The sequence below is a fragment of the Mercenaria mercenaria genome, unplaced genomic scaffold (genome assembly GCF_021730395.1).
Source record: "Mercenaria mercenaria strain notata unplaced genomic scaffold, MADL_Memer_1 contig_4140, whole genome shotgun sequence".
NCBI classification, from domain to species: Eukaryota; Metazoa; Mollusca; class Bivalvia; order Venerida; family Veneridae; genus Mercenaria; species Mercenaria mercenaria.
The window spans coordinates 56,060-70,576 of NW_026462347.1; the positions used below are offsets into that span (position 1 = coordinate 56,060).

Below are 14,517 nucleotides of genomic sequence, written 5' to 3' on the forward strand. Positions count from 1 at the left end.
GGTGGGGGTGGTGGGGGGACTGGAATCGTCATCAAAATTCGGTGTCCGTTCAATAATTTTGGTTTTGGTTGAGATAAAGTGTAGAGTGTCGGGCCATACTACATTTTGTGCTGTGGAACGGATGGAGCGCAATAGTAAGGTGAAAGTCAATGTCACTTAAAAAAGGAAATGTTTAAAAATGGTTGTTTTTGGGTAATTTCCACGACTCTTGTCGTTTATTTTAAATTATTTTTATTATTATTTGATTGAAATTTAAAGTCTGATAATCACGATAAAGATATACATGTTTGTTTTGTGTAGCCTGCTTAAGGCCATACAGCATTTCATCTCGTACTTGTTTCATTAAATGGTCATATAGGAAGCAGTTTGACCCTAAAGATACCTTTTAATTTTGACCACTATCATAATACAATTAACATAAAGGTTAAAACATTGCTATTGATTTAATGTGTAGATAATTATAAATTACATAATTAATACCTATAAATAAATGAGACAGCCACAAATGGATGTACAGGGACAAATAAAGGGCTTCGGATTCATGCTCCGCATAAAGAAATTTGAATTGCAGAAACTCTCATTTTAAGGTATCCGATCCGCAAATAAGCAAGTTCTATATTATTATAACAGTACTATTAAATTATATCTAATTTTGATAACTGGTAAGCTCAAAGAAGTTTTATATCATTAGAAAGTGTATTGTCTACTGAAAAAGAAAATATAAATTACATGACATAAATATGTTATAGAAATTTTATTTTTTACTTTATAGTTTTCAGTGATATTTCAACAGAAATCCAGTTATTACAGTGTAAGATTTATCATTTCGCTATAAAACATCATGTCTGAACTGATTCTTGCATAATTATTTTTTATGGTCATCTTATTTACTAATTCTTGTTCAGCAGACACAACTCTTTCAAATGATACCAAAAAAACATAGGGTCACCAGGCATCAGAATTTACCTATTTGTGGATCAAATACCTTTAGTTAACGTAAATTTGGAGATATAATCTCTCTCCCTCCTGAAATGACTAACTTAATAAGTTTCGTGGAGGACGTAACAAGTAACATGCATTTCCTTCGTATATTGAACGGGGAAAAATAATTCACCACGTATTACAGACCAACGAGTTTATTTTGATAATTCATTTGTTTTGGCTACTCAAAATGTAATCTGATATAATAATAACTGTTATCGACGAACTAGAGGAAAATACAACAGCCACAAACAGAAAATGTTTCTACATTCACGTATTTTATTTACTTAATTTTGCTTAGAATTGAAATACACAAGATTTTCCAAGATTTCCAAGATTTTATTTACATTTTGCACAAGTCCCACGATAATGGGAAACGTCAGCATAGCACACAATATAACGTCATGATAAAACATCACGTGTAACAATGGAAAACGGCTACTTATTTATAGTTAATTTACAAGTATAATGTGTAGCCTTTGTGTTTTATACAGAATTAATATAATCATTTGAACAACATATCTATTTACAAGAAAAAAAATGGAGGAGAGATATGACAGGATGCCAAAGGGGGCTGATACGCTCACCTGTTTGACCTAATTATAACATACATGTATATATGTAACTACAAAATAAAGTATGTAAGTCAGACATAGGCGATCATAACAGTTTCTGTATATTTGTGTATATGCAGTGTGTGAGAGTGTTGCAAAGCTTAAGTATAGTGTTTTCAAATATTCTGTCATTGGTTAATTTGTTTTGAAATAATCCATGATTTTCTCACAGAATAAGCTTAGCTTTTTAGTGAAATTGTATTTTCGCTTGATACTAAATTGACAAATTTGAACATACTTAGACGTATTCTTATATGTCTCTCTATGGTTTTCAAATATTGGGCACAAAAAACAGGTAGTGATATTCATCTCCTAATTTAAGGGCAACTTGTCAATTGATATAGTACGTTTAAAATAGGTCTTTATATATTTGAAAATATTTGTGCTAGACGTTTGGTTTATTTCAGCCTGCCAGGTCTAATTAAAAATATCTTTTAATTTTTGGTACGTTACTGTCTTAAGCCATTTACTACTATTAAAACTTTGACTATACCACACACCTGACAAACCTGCTTCACAAAGATATTGTTTAATGTTTTCAAGCCATTGGCACTTTATTTTATTTTCCGATTGTAGCTCTAATAGTACTGTGTAAACTTTGGAAGAGAGTTTAGTGTTATCGCTGCTATTAATATTATCAATAATTCTTGTCCAATAAGTAATAACTCTGTTATGTATATCAATTTTTAGCGGAAGCACTCCAGTCTCACCATAAATCATATAAGATGGTGTGGACTTTTCTAAGTTAAAGATGTATTTGTAGTACTTGAGTTGCACTTTTTCGAGAACATCCATGATACCATAGCCCAAAATTTCGCTTCCATAGAGTAGGATAGGTTTTATGGGTTTTTTTAACAATTCTATCTGTAAGTCGAGTGGTAAGGCGAGTGATTTCACCTTTTTCAACAATGCCAACATGGTTTTATTAGCTTGTTCAGCAATATGGATTTTTGACTTGTAAAAAGAACCACTTTTACTAAAAAATAAACCTAGGTATTTGTAGTTATCAACCGTTTCTAAGGCATTTGTTCCTATAGTAAATACTTTATGTTGCCTTGGTCGGCCTTTACTAAAGACCATAATTTTAGTTTTGGTAGTATATATGTTCAATTTCCATTCATCACAGTATATTTTAAATTTATCTAGAGCTATTTGCAGGTCAGTCTCACTGTCACTAAAGATAATTGTATCGTCTGCATACAAGAGTATAAAGAGTTTCTAATATAAATGAGTTTCTTCAGTTGATGTATTTAAATTTATTCCATTTACACTTGTATTCAAATGCTGTTCAAGATCGTTCAAATATATTGAGAAGAGAAAAAGCGACAGATTTTCACCCTGACGTACTCCAATGAGACAATCGAAAAATGAAGAAGATCCCTCTGAAGTTAAGACTTTAGATTTTATATTTTGATACAGACATTTTATAACGTTCAGACATTTGCCATTTATATTTTCTTTAATAAGTTTTTACCATAGGCCTACTCTCCAAACGGAGTCAAAAGCTTGTTTGAAATCCACAAAGCAACAAAAAAGTTTTTTCTTGTTCGACTGAACTATGTCAATGAGACTTTTGAGGATAAAAATATTGTCAACTGTTGAATAACTTTTTCGAAATCCTGCTTGAGTTTCATGTATCAGGTTATTTTTGTCAGCATATTTTGTAAGTCTGTTATTCAAGATACATGTGAAGAGTTTACCAAAACAACTTAACAGAGATATCGGGCGATAATTTTCAGGCGATTCTGGGCTACCTTTGTTTTTATAGATAGGTTTAATATGTCCAATGGTCCAACTTTCTGGAATAATACCGTGATCAAAAATTAGGTTGAATAACTTTTTATATACATGTATCATAGAATGAACTGTATACTTTATATGTTCATTAATAACTTCATCGCAACCTAGTGACTTGTTATTTTTTAATGTTTTAACAGCATCTAGTATTTCCTTTTCTGTTATCGGGACATTTATTTCCTCATTGTTGTTAACGTTAGCGGTTTCTGACATATTATCGTCGCTGTTGTTTTCAGTTCCGATTAAGTTTTCATTTATGTCTTTAAAATATTCATAGAAGTCGTTCAATTTTGCTGTTTTTCCATTTTGATTAGATTTTCCATTTATAATATTCCAGTATTGCTTAGGGTCAGCGTACTTTAGATTTCACAATTTATGTATTCTATTTGAATTATAGACATTTTTTGCTTTTCTTAACGCACATTTATATTGTTTGCTGACTGATTTCAACATATCTTTGAAATATTGTGTTTTATACTTGTTAAAGTTTTCCTTGTTTTGTGATATATGTTTCTTGCATTATGGCATGATCTGTCAAACCATGGGAAATTATTTTGAATTTTATTATTATTTCTGTATGTACATTGTGTATTTGCTCTAATTTGAATTACAACAAAGGATTTGTTTTGAGCAGTCATTTAAAAGTTTTCCAATATCTGATACTATTTCGTCTATATTGGTTTGTGTCATGTTGTTACAATCTACTATTTCATCGAGTTTCATCTCAATTTCAGAGATTTTAAAAATATCTAAGTTTTCAGCAAATTGCTCAAATTTTTACTATCCCATAATCGTGCAATATGTGTATTTTGTGTTTGCTGTGGTGCTATATTCTGCGTATTATAAAATTTAGTTCTAAGTGTAGCCTCCAATGGGCAATGCACATCCGAATATAAGTTGCAAAATTCATGTACATTAAAATCAACAATATTTTCAAAAACAAAAGAAGACGATATAAAATAATCCACAGTACTGGCATTTTTACATGCCAAAACAGGTTTTAGACAATCGGTCCCCATTCTGCCATTCCATATGAATAAGTCATTATTTTTACACATGTCAATTAACTGATTTCTATAGTGGTTAACAACAGTATCTACACCATTTCTGTTTAAAGGTACATTACATGTGTTGAAATTTGTCATACTTTCACTTTCCATATTTTCTAAGTATTGTAAATCATACATGTCAGAAATAAATTGGTCTACTTCTACATAATCTCTTAAACTTCCACATCTGGCGTTCATGTCGCCAAACAACATGTAATGTTTACTATTTTTAAAATATCGAAAAATTTCATTTTGAATTTCAAAAAAGGGATCATTATGGGAGTATTTAGAACCTGCTGGAGGTATATATACAATGCCACATTTCAAGTCTTCTGTGCATGTATTGGTATTTACACCATATAACTTTAGAAATTGTGAAAAAGAGGAATAAATTACTGTCACTATTTTCTTCAACTTTTACATATTTACATTGTATCTGTATTTTGCTTAATCAAAATTGCAATACCACCCGATTTATGATTAGACAGTTTCTTTCTATTAAACATATGAACTGTGAACCCAGTAATTTTTATTTCATCCGTATCATCAGTTTTTGTTTCCTGTAAACCTACTATATTAAAATCATTAATGTATGACACGAATTCAGGACATCGTAATTTTGAGCTTATTCCGCATACATTCAAAGATAAAAATTCTAAACTACCACTGTCTACGTTTCCGTTATAATAACAGTTTTTTTTCATTGTTCGTGCAAGAACAGCCGTTTCCCGCTGATCGCTAATCACTGTCACGACCTGCTAACGGGTAATTCATTGAATTCGCATGTGAATTTAATGGGGTTTGGTTAGCATGATTGTCATAATTGTGTCCTTGCTGGGGTGTATTATTCGGGGGCTCTACCGGTGATGGTGGTAGCACAATAACGGGAGGTGGTGAACTGTTTATTTCATTCAGTAGTGTGGAAGGCGACTTCTGAGTACAAGATTCCTGTGTTGTTTGTGAATGTATAGACGCTTCGTCATCACTAATAGTGAATTCGATATGCTGCTTTTTGAAAGTTAGCTCCTGTTCAAGCGGTGAAGTGGCCTTTTTCTTTCCTGCATGAGTGGGTCTCTGCAAAGAACTGACCACTGGGGTTCGTATGTTATCATATCCACTCAGTGAGCCGAATCTATTTTTGGTTTCTATTTGAAAGAAATGTTCTGTGTTCTCGTTTTGTTTGTGATTGTCACTACTTGTCTCATTTTGTCCTCTCTGTCTATATCCATTTTTGTAGTGTGTGTTTGTGTACACTTTTTGTCTTGCGCCATTGAACTCGTTCCCTTGTGTTTTCCGCGCGTTATGCCTGGTAGCACCGCTGTGCTCATTTGGTATCTCGCTTTCAGTTTGTGCGTCATACAGGCTTCCATTGATAAGAAGTTTATTCCTGACCAATTTCACTTTATTTTGTTCATTTTCTCGTGCTTTTTTCGCGACGCCATATAACAACTTCCGTTTGTTTTCGATTTCTGGTGGAAATTGCTCTGAAACACCATATTGTGTTCCAGCTAACTCCTGGGGGGCTTTCATTCTGACAAGTTCTTTGTCTTTATAAAATGTAAATTTCACACAGATTGGTCGTGGTCGCAAATGTTTACTGATATATCGACCGAGACGATGCGCGCGATCCGTAGGCAAGCATTTATCAATGCCCATATCTTCTTGGATAAACTTTTGAATTTTTGCCTCGCAATTTTCTCCTTTTGAATTGTTTTCAGTTTCAGGTGGCCAAAAAAAGAGCAAATTTGATCTCAAACTGCGCCATTTTACGTCTGTTACATTATTCTCTGTTTGTGATATACGTTTGTCTGTGTCGTCTTGTTTTAACTCCAGTTGCTGTAGGCGTGTTTCTAGATAATGTAATCTCTGGTCAGTGTCACTATTGTTTACTGTTATTTCATCACATATATCACTGTATTGCTGAATAGTGACACCATAATCTGTAACTTTTGCTTGTAAAGTCCCAATATTGCTTTCAATGCTATACAGCTTTGAACTTGTAATTTGCACTTCTTGTTTAATATTTTTTTAAGTCAGAAAGAGCATTTTCTAATTCTACCAGTTTTTCATTTTGCGCTGACATGTTTTGTTCAATATATTGCCATCTTTTACAATGATTGTCTAGCATTGACTGGATATGACTGACTTGTTGGCACAGGTTTACTGCCCATGTTGGTACACTATTGTCCCGTCTGCACAAAACCTGGATAAGCATAATTACTGGCCCTCTTGGCGTGATTCAATTGTCCGTTATACTGCATTTTATTAGCTACAGGTAGGAATGTGCGTCCCATATCTTGACTCTGTATTGACGTATATTTTGTGATGTCGGCTGCACCTGTTGTACTTGTTGTACATCACTAAGGTTTTGAAGAACAACGTTTGGTCCATATAGCACTTTTCGTGATTGTCTAAGAATATCCGTCGACATTGAGCCGATAGCACTTTGATTTAAATTTTGATCCATGTTTTGTATCGTGTTTTGTTTTGAACCTTGACCTGTACCTGTACCTGTTACAGTGTTCGCATTCGTGTTCTTTTGTGTTTGACTATTTATTTGGCTATTATTCTGCTGTTTATGTTTTCAGATAAATTCTTATATTTATTTGAAGTCATAAAATCGGTTGGCATTCACCTCCGGAGCTTGACACCAATTTACATACACTCTTTGATCAGGTAGTATCAATGATTAATGGGCGTTCAATCCTTGCACATGTTTATCGCGAGAACACTGTCTACAAAAAATAAACAGTCACTTAATTTACACATTACACCTGTGAAACATGTACCGTTTTCACCCGACATGCTTTTAATTCCGGCATTTGGTATAATGTTTTAATTGAATAGTTACAAAGTTATTTTAATATCTCTAGGGCTGCTACAAAGGAGGACCTGTCATACTGGAAGCATAGGGCAGAAGATGAATTGAAAAGCGGTTAGTATTCTTTCTATTGACATTTTTAACGTAACTTACCCAATAAAGATGTTTCAGTAATTCAAACCTAGTAATACAACGTATTCATACGCTTTTTCATCAAATTCTTAATACCGAGCATCTTTTGTCGAATTCTGTTACCGCAGTTTTCTCAAAATTACGAAATATTTCAGCTTAGTTTTTTTAGCACAATGTCATCCATCTTTAACTGTTTCCGTGTATTTGAAAATAAGTTATGATTATTATCTTTTTACATGATAATATATGAAATAGGATAATTGATATTTCTACAAAGTGCAGAAATACAAATGTACGACAAAAACGAAATTCTACAAGTTAGATGGTGCTTTTTAAAGACATTATAGGCACAAACAGTGGACAGAATTGACCGTGATATCTGTGCAATCAGGTTGGAAAGTACAAACTATTTGTGAGTAATGTTTTGATAAAAAACACAACCGTTTAAATTGTATATGTGTTACCGTTCTCTCTGTCACTGAATCATTCTTTGTTAGCTGGAAGGAGGGTGGAATTTAACCTGCAAAATTATTTCAAAAATATTATTGCTAAACTAGTTTGTTATTTTCTAAAAACATGAATCAGACCATGTATCATTTGCAATGAAATAATATTAAATTGAATAGATATTAAAACTTACACAATTTCTATGGACCGTGAACTCTTTTCTACTAAATCAGCCCGTTTGACCTTAGACATTTACAATCATATCTTTTTCCTGATTAATTTTAAGAAATGAAACAGTTTTTCTTTTCGGAGTTTATGCAAAATGAACAAGAAAATAGGGTCGGCACATCCAGCGTAAAGTCCGTAAAAAATAATTTCTTATATTTACATTATATTTCTTTTCCATTTGTGAACGAGGTTATATTATAAATTGCACACATTTTGATGCATTTAACATTGAAATTAGCCTCCCGGCCATTCTTATCACCAGACGAAATCAGCTGCGACGTCATCTAAGAAACGTTTTCCCTGACGTCGTCAAAACAGCGTCCTATTATCACTGTGCATCATTGTCGTAATTTTGGCGCCTTTCCTTTTGCTGTTCATACAAAGCGAACGTCATAATTTTCAGTGGAAAAGAATAGGACGAATGCAAATATAAGACAATGTGCAATGGAGTTTCTTTTGGCATTAAAGCAGGAACACAGAGTATTAATGATCTTTATTCATCAAAGAAGAACATGTTAAGAACATGGTGCCTATGGATACAAACTGTTATGAGATTTAAGTCGCCAAATTTTCAAAAATGTTCCTTTAGAATCTTTAGCAATTACAATATTCTTCAAGAATAAACAGGTCACAGATATTTAGTAAGGGTATTTTTGTTTATTTTGGATTAAAGAAGGCAAGTTGTTTAAAGAGTATTTTATATATGTCTTCAGTGATTGTATTTCGAGAATTATCCCTTTCATCATGTTGACTCTTCAGTCATGCATAAATCAGAAGAAAAGTAAAATGGAAAAAGCGTTTCACTAGCAGAAAAGTAACTGTTTGGTTTTCTTTTAGCCATAATTTGTATATTCTGGGCACCATGATGTAATTATTTATTAAAAAGGGGAGTGGAGTTTCACCAAAGTTTTAAGGGATCCTTGATAAACAACAAAATAAAAACATATTTCAACTGCCAGAAAGAAATCCTTACAAAATGCAAAACTGATATCTGCACTGCATATGGGAATCTGATTTGCAGAAATGTTGATTGATTATTCTGTGTAAATTGTTGTGTTACTGTCACTTTTTTTTAAATTTGAAAATACCGTTGTTCCTGTCAATAGTTCTATCAGGTTTCAATTAATTATTGGATCGAAGGAAGGCTCTTCTAGTTTATTTATTATAACAAAGAGGCATTCCATCTACACAAGTTATACACAGTTACTAAACTGAATTCGTATTCATATCCACATGCCTACAGTATTTTGCTCGGAAAGGTTCAAGTCGCAACAAGGAAGGCGCGAATATAGGCCAGGCAGAGGTTAACATTTTCTTCGAAATTTTGCTTATTGGCAACTCTTGCCTTGATTACTGCTTATAAAAGTACTAAATGAAAATAATATCTAACGTAGTTATTATCGTTAATAAAAGAAACCATTTGGGGTAGCACTTAACCAATTATTTTTAATAGAAGCACACTTACCCATGTAGCGAGAAATGTACGACCTTTTGAATACTCTGAAAAAGCTGACAGATGCGTAAATTAAGAAAACTAATAAAAATGTATATGAGTTTGTTGATCGAGATAACTATTTAAACAGATAAATAGAAATGTAACAAATAAATACTATATAATTATTTACATTAAAATGTAGAATACCATAACTTTCCATATACCTGATATAAATTGCTAAGCGTCATACTAAAGATACCGTTAATGAGAATGAAATTGTCTAGCTTACTAGACTCAATAATGATAAAGAATAACTTGGCTTACATTAGAATTTGATCATGTCTTTCAGCAAAAGGGACAAAGCTGAAAAACTTGAATGGTGCGCATACAGTAATCTGCATTGACACATCTGCCAGTATGAAAGGAAAGGAAGCATGGGAACAAGCAAAGGCATTTTTCACAGATTACATGACCGGTAAAGTAAACTATATATTTTATCATAAGACTGACTATAAATAAATTTCCCGGATTTTCATTGGTTTGCATGCACGATTTTAAGACCGTATATCCTATAAACGAATTTCCTTTTTATCCCCCCCCCCCCCCCCCCTCTCTCTCTCTCTCTCTCTCTCTCTCTACACAGACGGTACGGAATGAGATGATGTTAAAAAAAACTAGCGGGAGGGTACAAACAACAATTATAGAGAGTCACGCGTGCAAAACAAAGAAATATCAATTACCAGTCTGAAGGAGAAGATAACATCCCTGATGTACACCGGTTGTACATCAAAGAAAATAAGGACGACAACTGTGCTTCTAAAGAAATCATTAACCTTATCAATTGTAAAAAAAAAAAAAATTTAGTAAGTCCGCCAAACTTACCAGAACGTTATTAAACGGACTTATGGTCATGCATTTGATATTAGAAGCGTTATGGATTTATCCTATTGTTCGAATGTTGCTTTGCATTAGAATGAACAAAATCATTACATAAATGACTTTTCAATTATGCCAATAGATAATGTAACTGATGATTTAATCGCTTATGTAAAGGAAGTTTCTGGATACCTAAGTTAAAAGCATTACAACGTAACGGTTTGGATTCCAAAATTGTGTTCGATGTATCTATCCTAACCTTTTATCTTTTAATGACTACCGGTAATATCGTTATTTCCTATTATCTGTTTTTACATATTTTCTGTGGTAAATAGTTGCATCATGAACCTAATATCAAGGGTTTAGTTCATATTTTGTTGACTATGCAATATCATGCATTGACCATATGTGAGTACACCCCATTTTAATGTTACGTTGTTGTTTCGTAACTTCAGTCTAATATGTTCATCTTGTAAACATTATATAGCGCCGAAACGTCGATAAACAGTAAAATAATTGTTAATGTCGTGTTGGTGTTGATCTTTCTAGTATCAAACTATAATACATCAAAAGCATAAGTCGTGTAGAAGCGCTTAAAAATGCGATCACTTTCAAAGAAACTGTGATAAAAAATATCATAGAAGTATTCGGCCATCTACATTTGCTACATCAAAAATATCACGTTTCCTCTTTTTAATTTAACACTTGCTTAAATCCAGTAATAAATCACATAGTCTTGATATTTACCGACAGAAAAGAAAATACATGTAGTTTTATCTGTAATTTTGCAAATTTGGTTGCCTGTTGTGAAAGAGCTTCGTTGCCTGCATGTGTCTGTGTGTCAGAATACGAGTTATATGGCTCAGGCAAATGTCTACGCCTTTTATATCGCGAACATTGAAATGGGTCCAATCGCATAGGTAACACTGTTTTAGACTAGCTGACGAACTAAGTTGAATGTCCTTTGTAAAAAACGTAGAGCCGGTGAGACCTATATATCTCGTACATGAATTTTTTCTCAGACTGGCTCGCCTAAATAATTCATGTACCAATGATTCGTAAATGATTTGAACTATGAGCTCGACATTTCAAGCAAATCATTCTATATTAAACACTAACAAAGTACAATTCATGGGTTTAAGCTCAAACTCCTAAAGGGTGGAGGTGTTATACTTGTCTTTTTGTTGAAGTTTCCAACAGACCATGTATTTGTATCCACAACGTACGAGTCCTATCGCATACATGTTCAGCCTATTTCTTCTTAATTGAAGCTGCACCCCAATAGATATAGCTTTCAACTACTATATTGGGATAACCACGATGCTTTGGCTGTACTTCGCCAATAATGCTGAATCTCATCTGTAAGCTCAAACTCTGTTACTTCCTCTGTAAATTACCAAACATATGTCTTTCTCAGCTTTCCGATGCTAAGCCTATATATGCTAAAGTCTATATCATTCAACTACCGTATGACTTCTATGCGCTTGCCCTAAATATAAAACCTAATTAAAATACTGCAACTTTTGTTTAGTCACTGAAGGTCAAATGCCTTCTTTCAAATAATTTATCCGCCCTCCAGTAGCTTTCTTCTCTAGGTACTGAGATAATTATTATTTGAATCCTCGAGGTGTCTACATCAATTGACCTTACTGTCATCTGTCTACCTATTAATATCCTAGCACTCTTTAGCCATTTACAGAAGTAAGCTTTGATCGGTGCTATCTAAAGAACTTGTTTCTGATTGGTCCAAATCCATCCATAGTATTTTACAACGTGTTCTTACTCTAACAAATAGTTGGTTCTCTTTAACTATTTATAAACACAAGGTGTGATCCTGGGATGATGAAATGCTCATGGAATCAAACATATGTGTTGACGTTATCAGTACATCAGAAATACAAATTATTATGACATTGTGTGTATGTGAAAATGACGGATGGCACATGCACTCTCGTGAAAATGGCCATTCTTAATATTATTGCGCCATTATTATTTGTAGGAAAATAAAGGTTCTTTTTCCTTCTTTCTTTATTAAACATTTAGAAATATAATTATTGTTTTATAATTATTGTTTTATGATCTGACTATGATAACTTACAGACAATGTCTTTATATGTACATATGTGCTTGATGTGCAATGAAATTATATTGCAATGACCATTTCATGGATAGCTAAGCAATACAGAGGTAGAGATAGGGATAGTCAAGGTCCTGGGTGGGTCATGACTTGGGGAGGAGCAATTGCATTAATCTAATATCTATCTTAACATCAAAGGTATATTCTAACAAAAACGATTGTTTGATAAATGTTTTACTTCTGAAATATGAGGGAATTTTCTTCCTCTGTATACTTTTCATTACAAAACAAATACGACGTGTATTTAATCGATGGAGAATACATATAGCGTTAAAAGCTGTATTCTCTGTAAAGCATAGTTTTCTGCAGTTGAAAAGGAAATGTTCAGCATCTTTGATATCATGACCGAAATTGAATGCAGCATTGTCTCTGAAATGAATAATACAAAAATTTGCATTTAAATTATTACTTTTACCACGCATTTGAGATCAGAAAACCGGGTACCGCCATATGCCAATAGAAAAATAGGAGTGTTTAAATGGAGATTTGGATTAAAGTTTAAGTTTTAATCAGTAAATTTTAATTGAGGCTTATATTGTTGTATCAGATTATAAATCATTCCACAGAGAAAAAGCTGTTGGAATAAACGAGTGAGAGGCGAGTTTCAAATACATATATAATCATTCTAGTTTCTTAGAAGGTAAGACATATCATTAGCAACCGTTGTTGGAATTAAATTTAAAAGGTAGTCCGGTAAGTGGTTAAAAGTTTTTGACTGTCCCATTTATCGGACAAAGGGACCTAACCGATTTCATTACGATAAAGAGATTGATTTACTTCAGATTAATTATTGAGGAATAACCAAACAAACTGCATGTACCTACGCAAATTGCTATATATAACTCATCAACAACCTCTCCTTCCACGTTGTACTGTATTTAATCTTTTATGAATATTACTTTCGCAGGAATAAAAGAAGAATATCTACAAAAACGCAAACACAGTAACACGGCTCTAGTAACATTCGGAAAGAAAACGAAAGTACAACAGCGTTTAACTAAGGATGTTAAAGTGCTTGCACAGAAAATAGGTATCATGTTATTCTGTTTTACAAAAAAAATGTATCTCATCTGGCGATTACAGGAGCCTTTAAGTTTTGCAAACTATTTTTGACTGTTGTTTTCTATTGTTTGTTTGTTTATTATTCATTAACATGCATTTTGACGGGATTTTTTTTTTGTTGCAAATTACAGCCAGTTTAGGCACTATATAAGTAGTATATATTAAGAGGTACAAAAATACATGACATTGTCATTCAAACGACGGGCACAATAGTACGAAATTGAAATATACATTTTTAGATGGAAGAAACTCTTTGAATAACATTATAAAAGAAGGTAAACTTTGAATTTCAAGTAAATTGTTTAAACACAGGACAATACCTGAAAAGTGCTAAAACATACCGTATTCCATACTACTTTTTCAACTTTACTTCATAAGCAAAGATTTTTGTTTTAACTAGTTGTCATACGGTTTCGCGGCTTCACTTAAAATCATATAGCGATCATTAAAGCAAGATTTAAATTGATCTCTTTCCTTTACTTAACTGAGTAAAATAATACGAATAAATATAGATATTTTTCATCCAAAATACCTGTTAATCACTTTAAGTACGATAAACTGATTCTGATAGAGCAGTTCTATATAGTCGTTCACTACTAGAATAACTTGAGTCTCTCTTTGTCTTACAGTTTTTATATTGCCATTCGTTTCAGTCCATCATTGTATGAATCACGATGCAATCAAAGTTATTTCCTTAAAAGTATGAGATACTCTGTATACAAAGAGAGATAATGATAATTATACGCATTTAGATATTCAAAACAGAGTTATGGTTATTGCGATCTTTCAATTATTATCATTGTCATCCATCATGAAGAGGCAAAGTTGTTGAACTTAATGTTTCAGACAGGCAGTTGGACGGACGCGATAAAGAGATCCCATTACTACGCTTGCTCTCACTCGTTTGCTTCTGGGGATAAATAAGATGTTTAAGCCTG

General features: G+C 32.9%; 1 protein-coding gene across 1 annotated transcript in view; it reads left to right on the forward strand.

The window, feature by feature from the left end:
• The window catches only part of LOC128553648 (uncharacterized), a gene marked incomplete at its 3' end in the record, with an annotated part of 32,586 nt that extends 19,039 nt beyond the window's left edge, over positions 1–13,547 (forward strand). The window contains exons 2-4 of the mRNA XM_053534822.1: positions 7,315–7,376; positions 9,854–9,979; positions 13,425–13,547. Of these exons, the coding sequence (XP_053390797.1) occupies positions 7,315–7,376; positions 9,854–9,979; positions 13,425–13,547 (311 nt within the window). The remainder of the gene's footprint in view (positions 1–7,314; positions 7,377–9,853; positions 9,980–13,424) is intronic.
• Between the last annotated feature and the right edge of the window lie 970 nt (positions 13,548–14,517).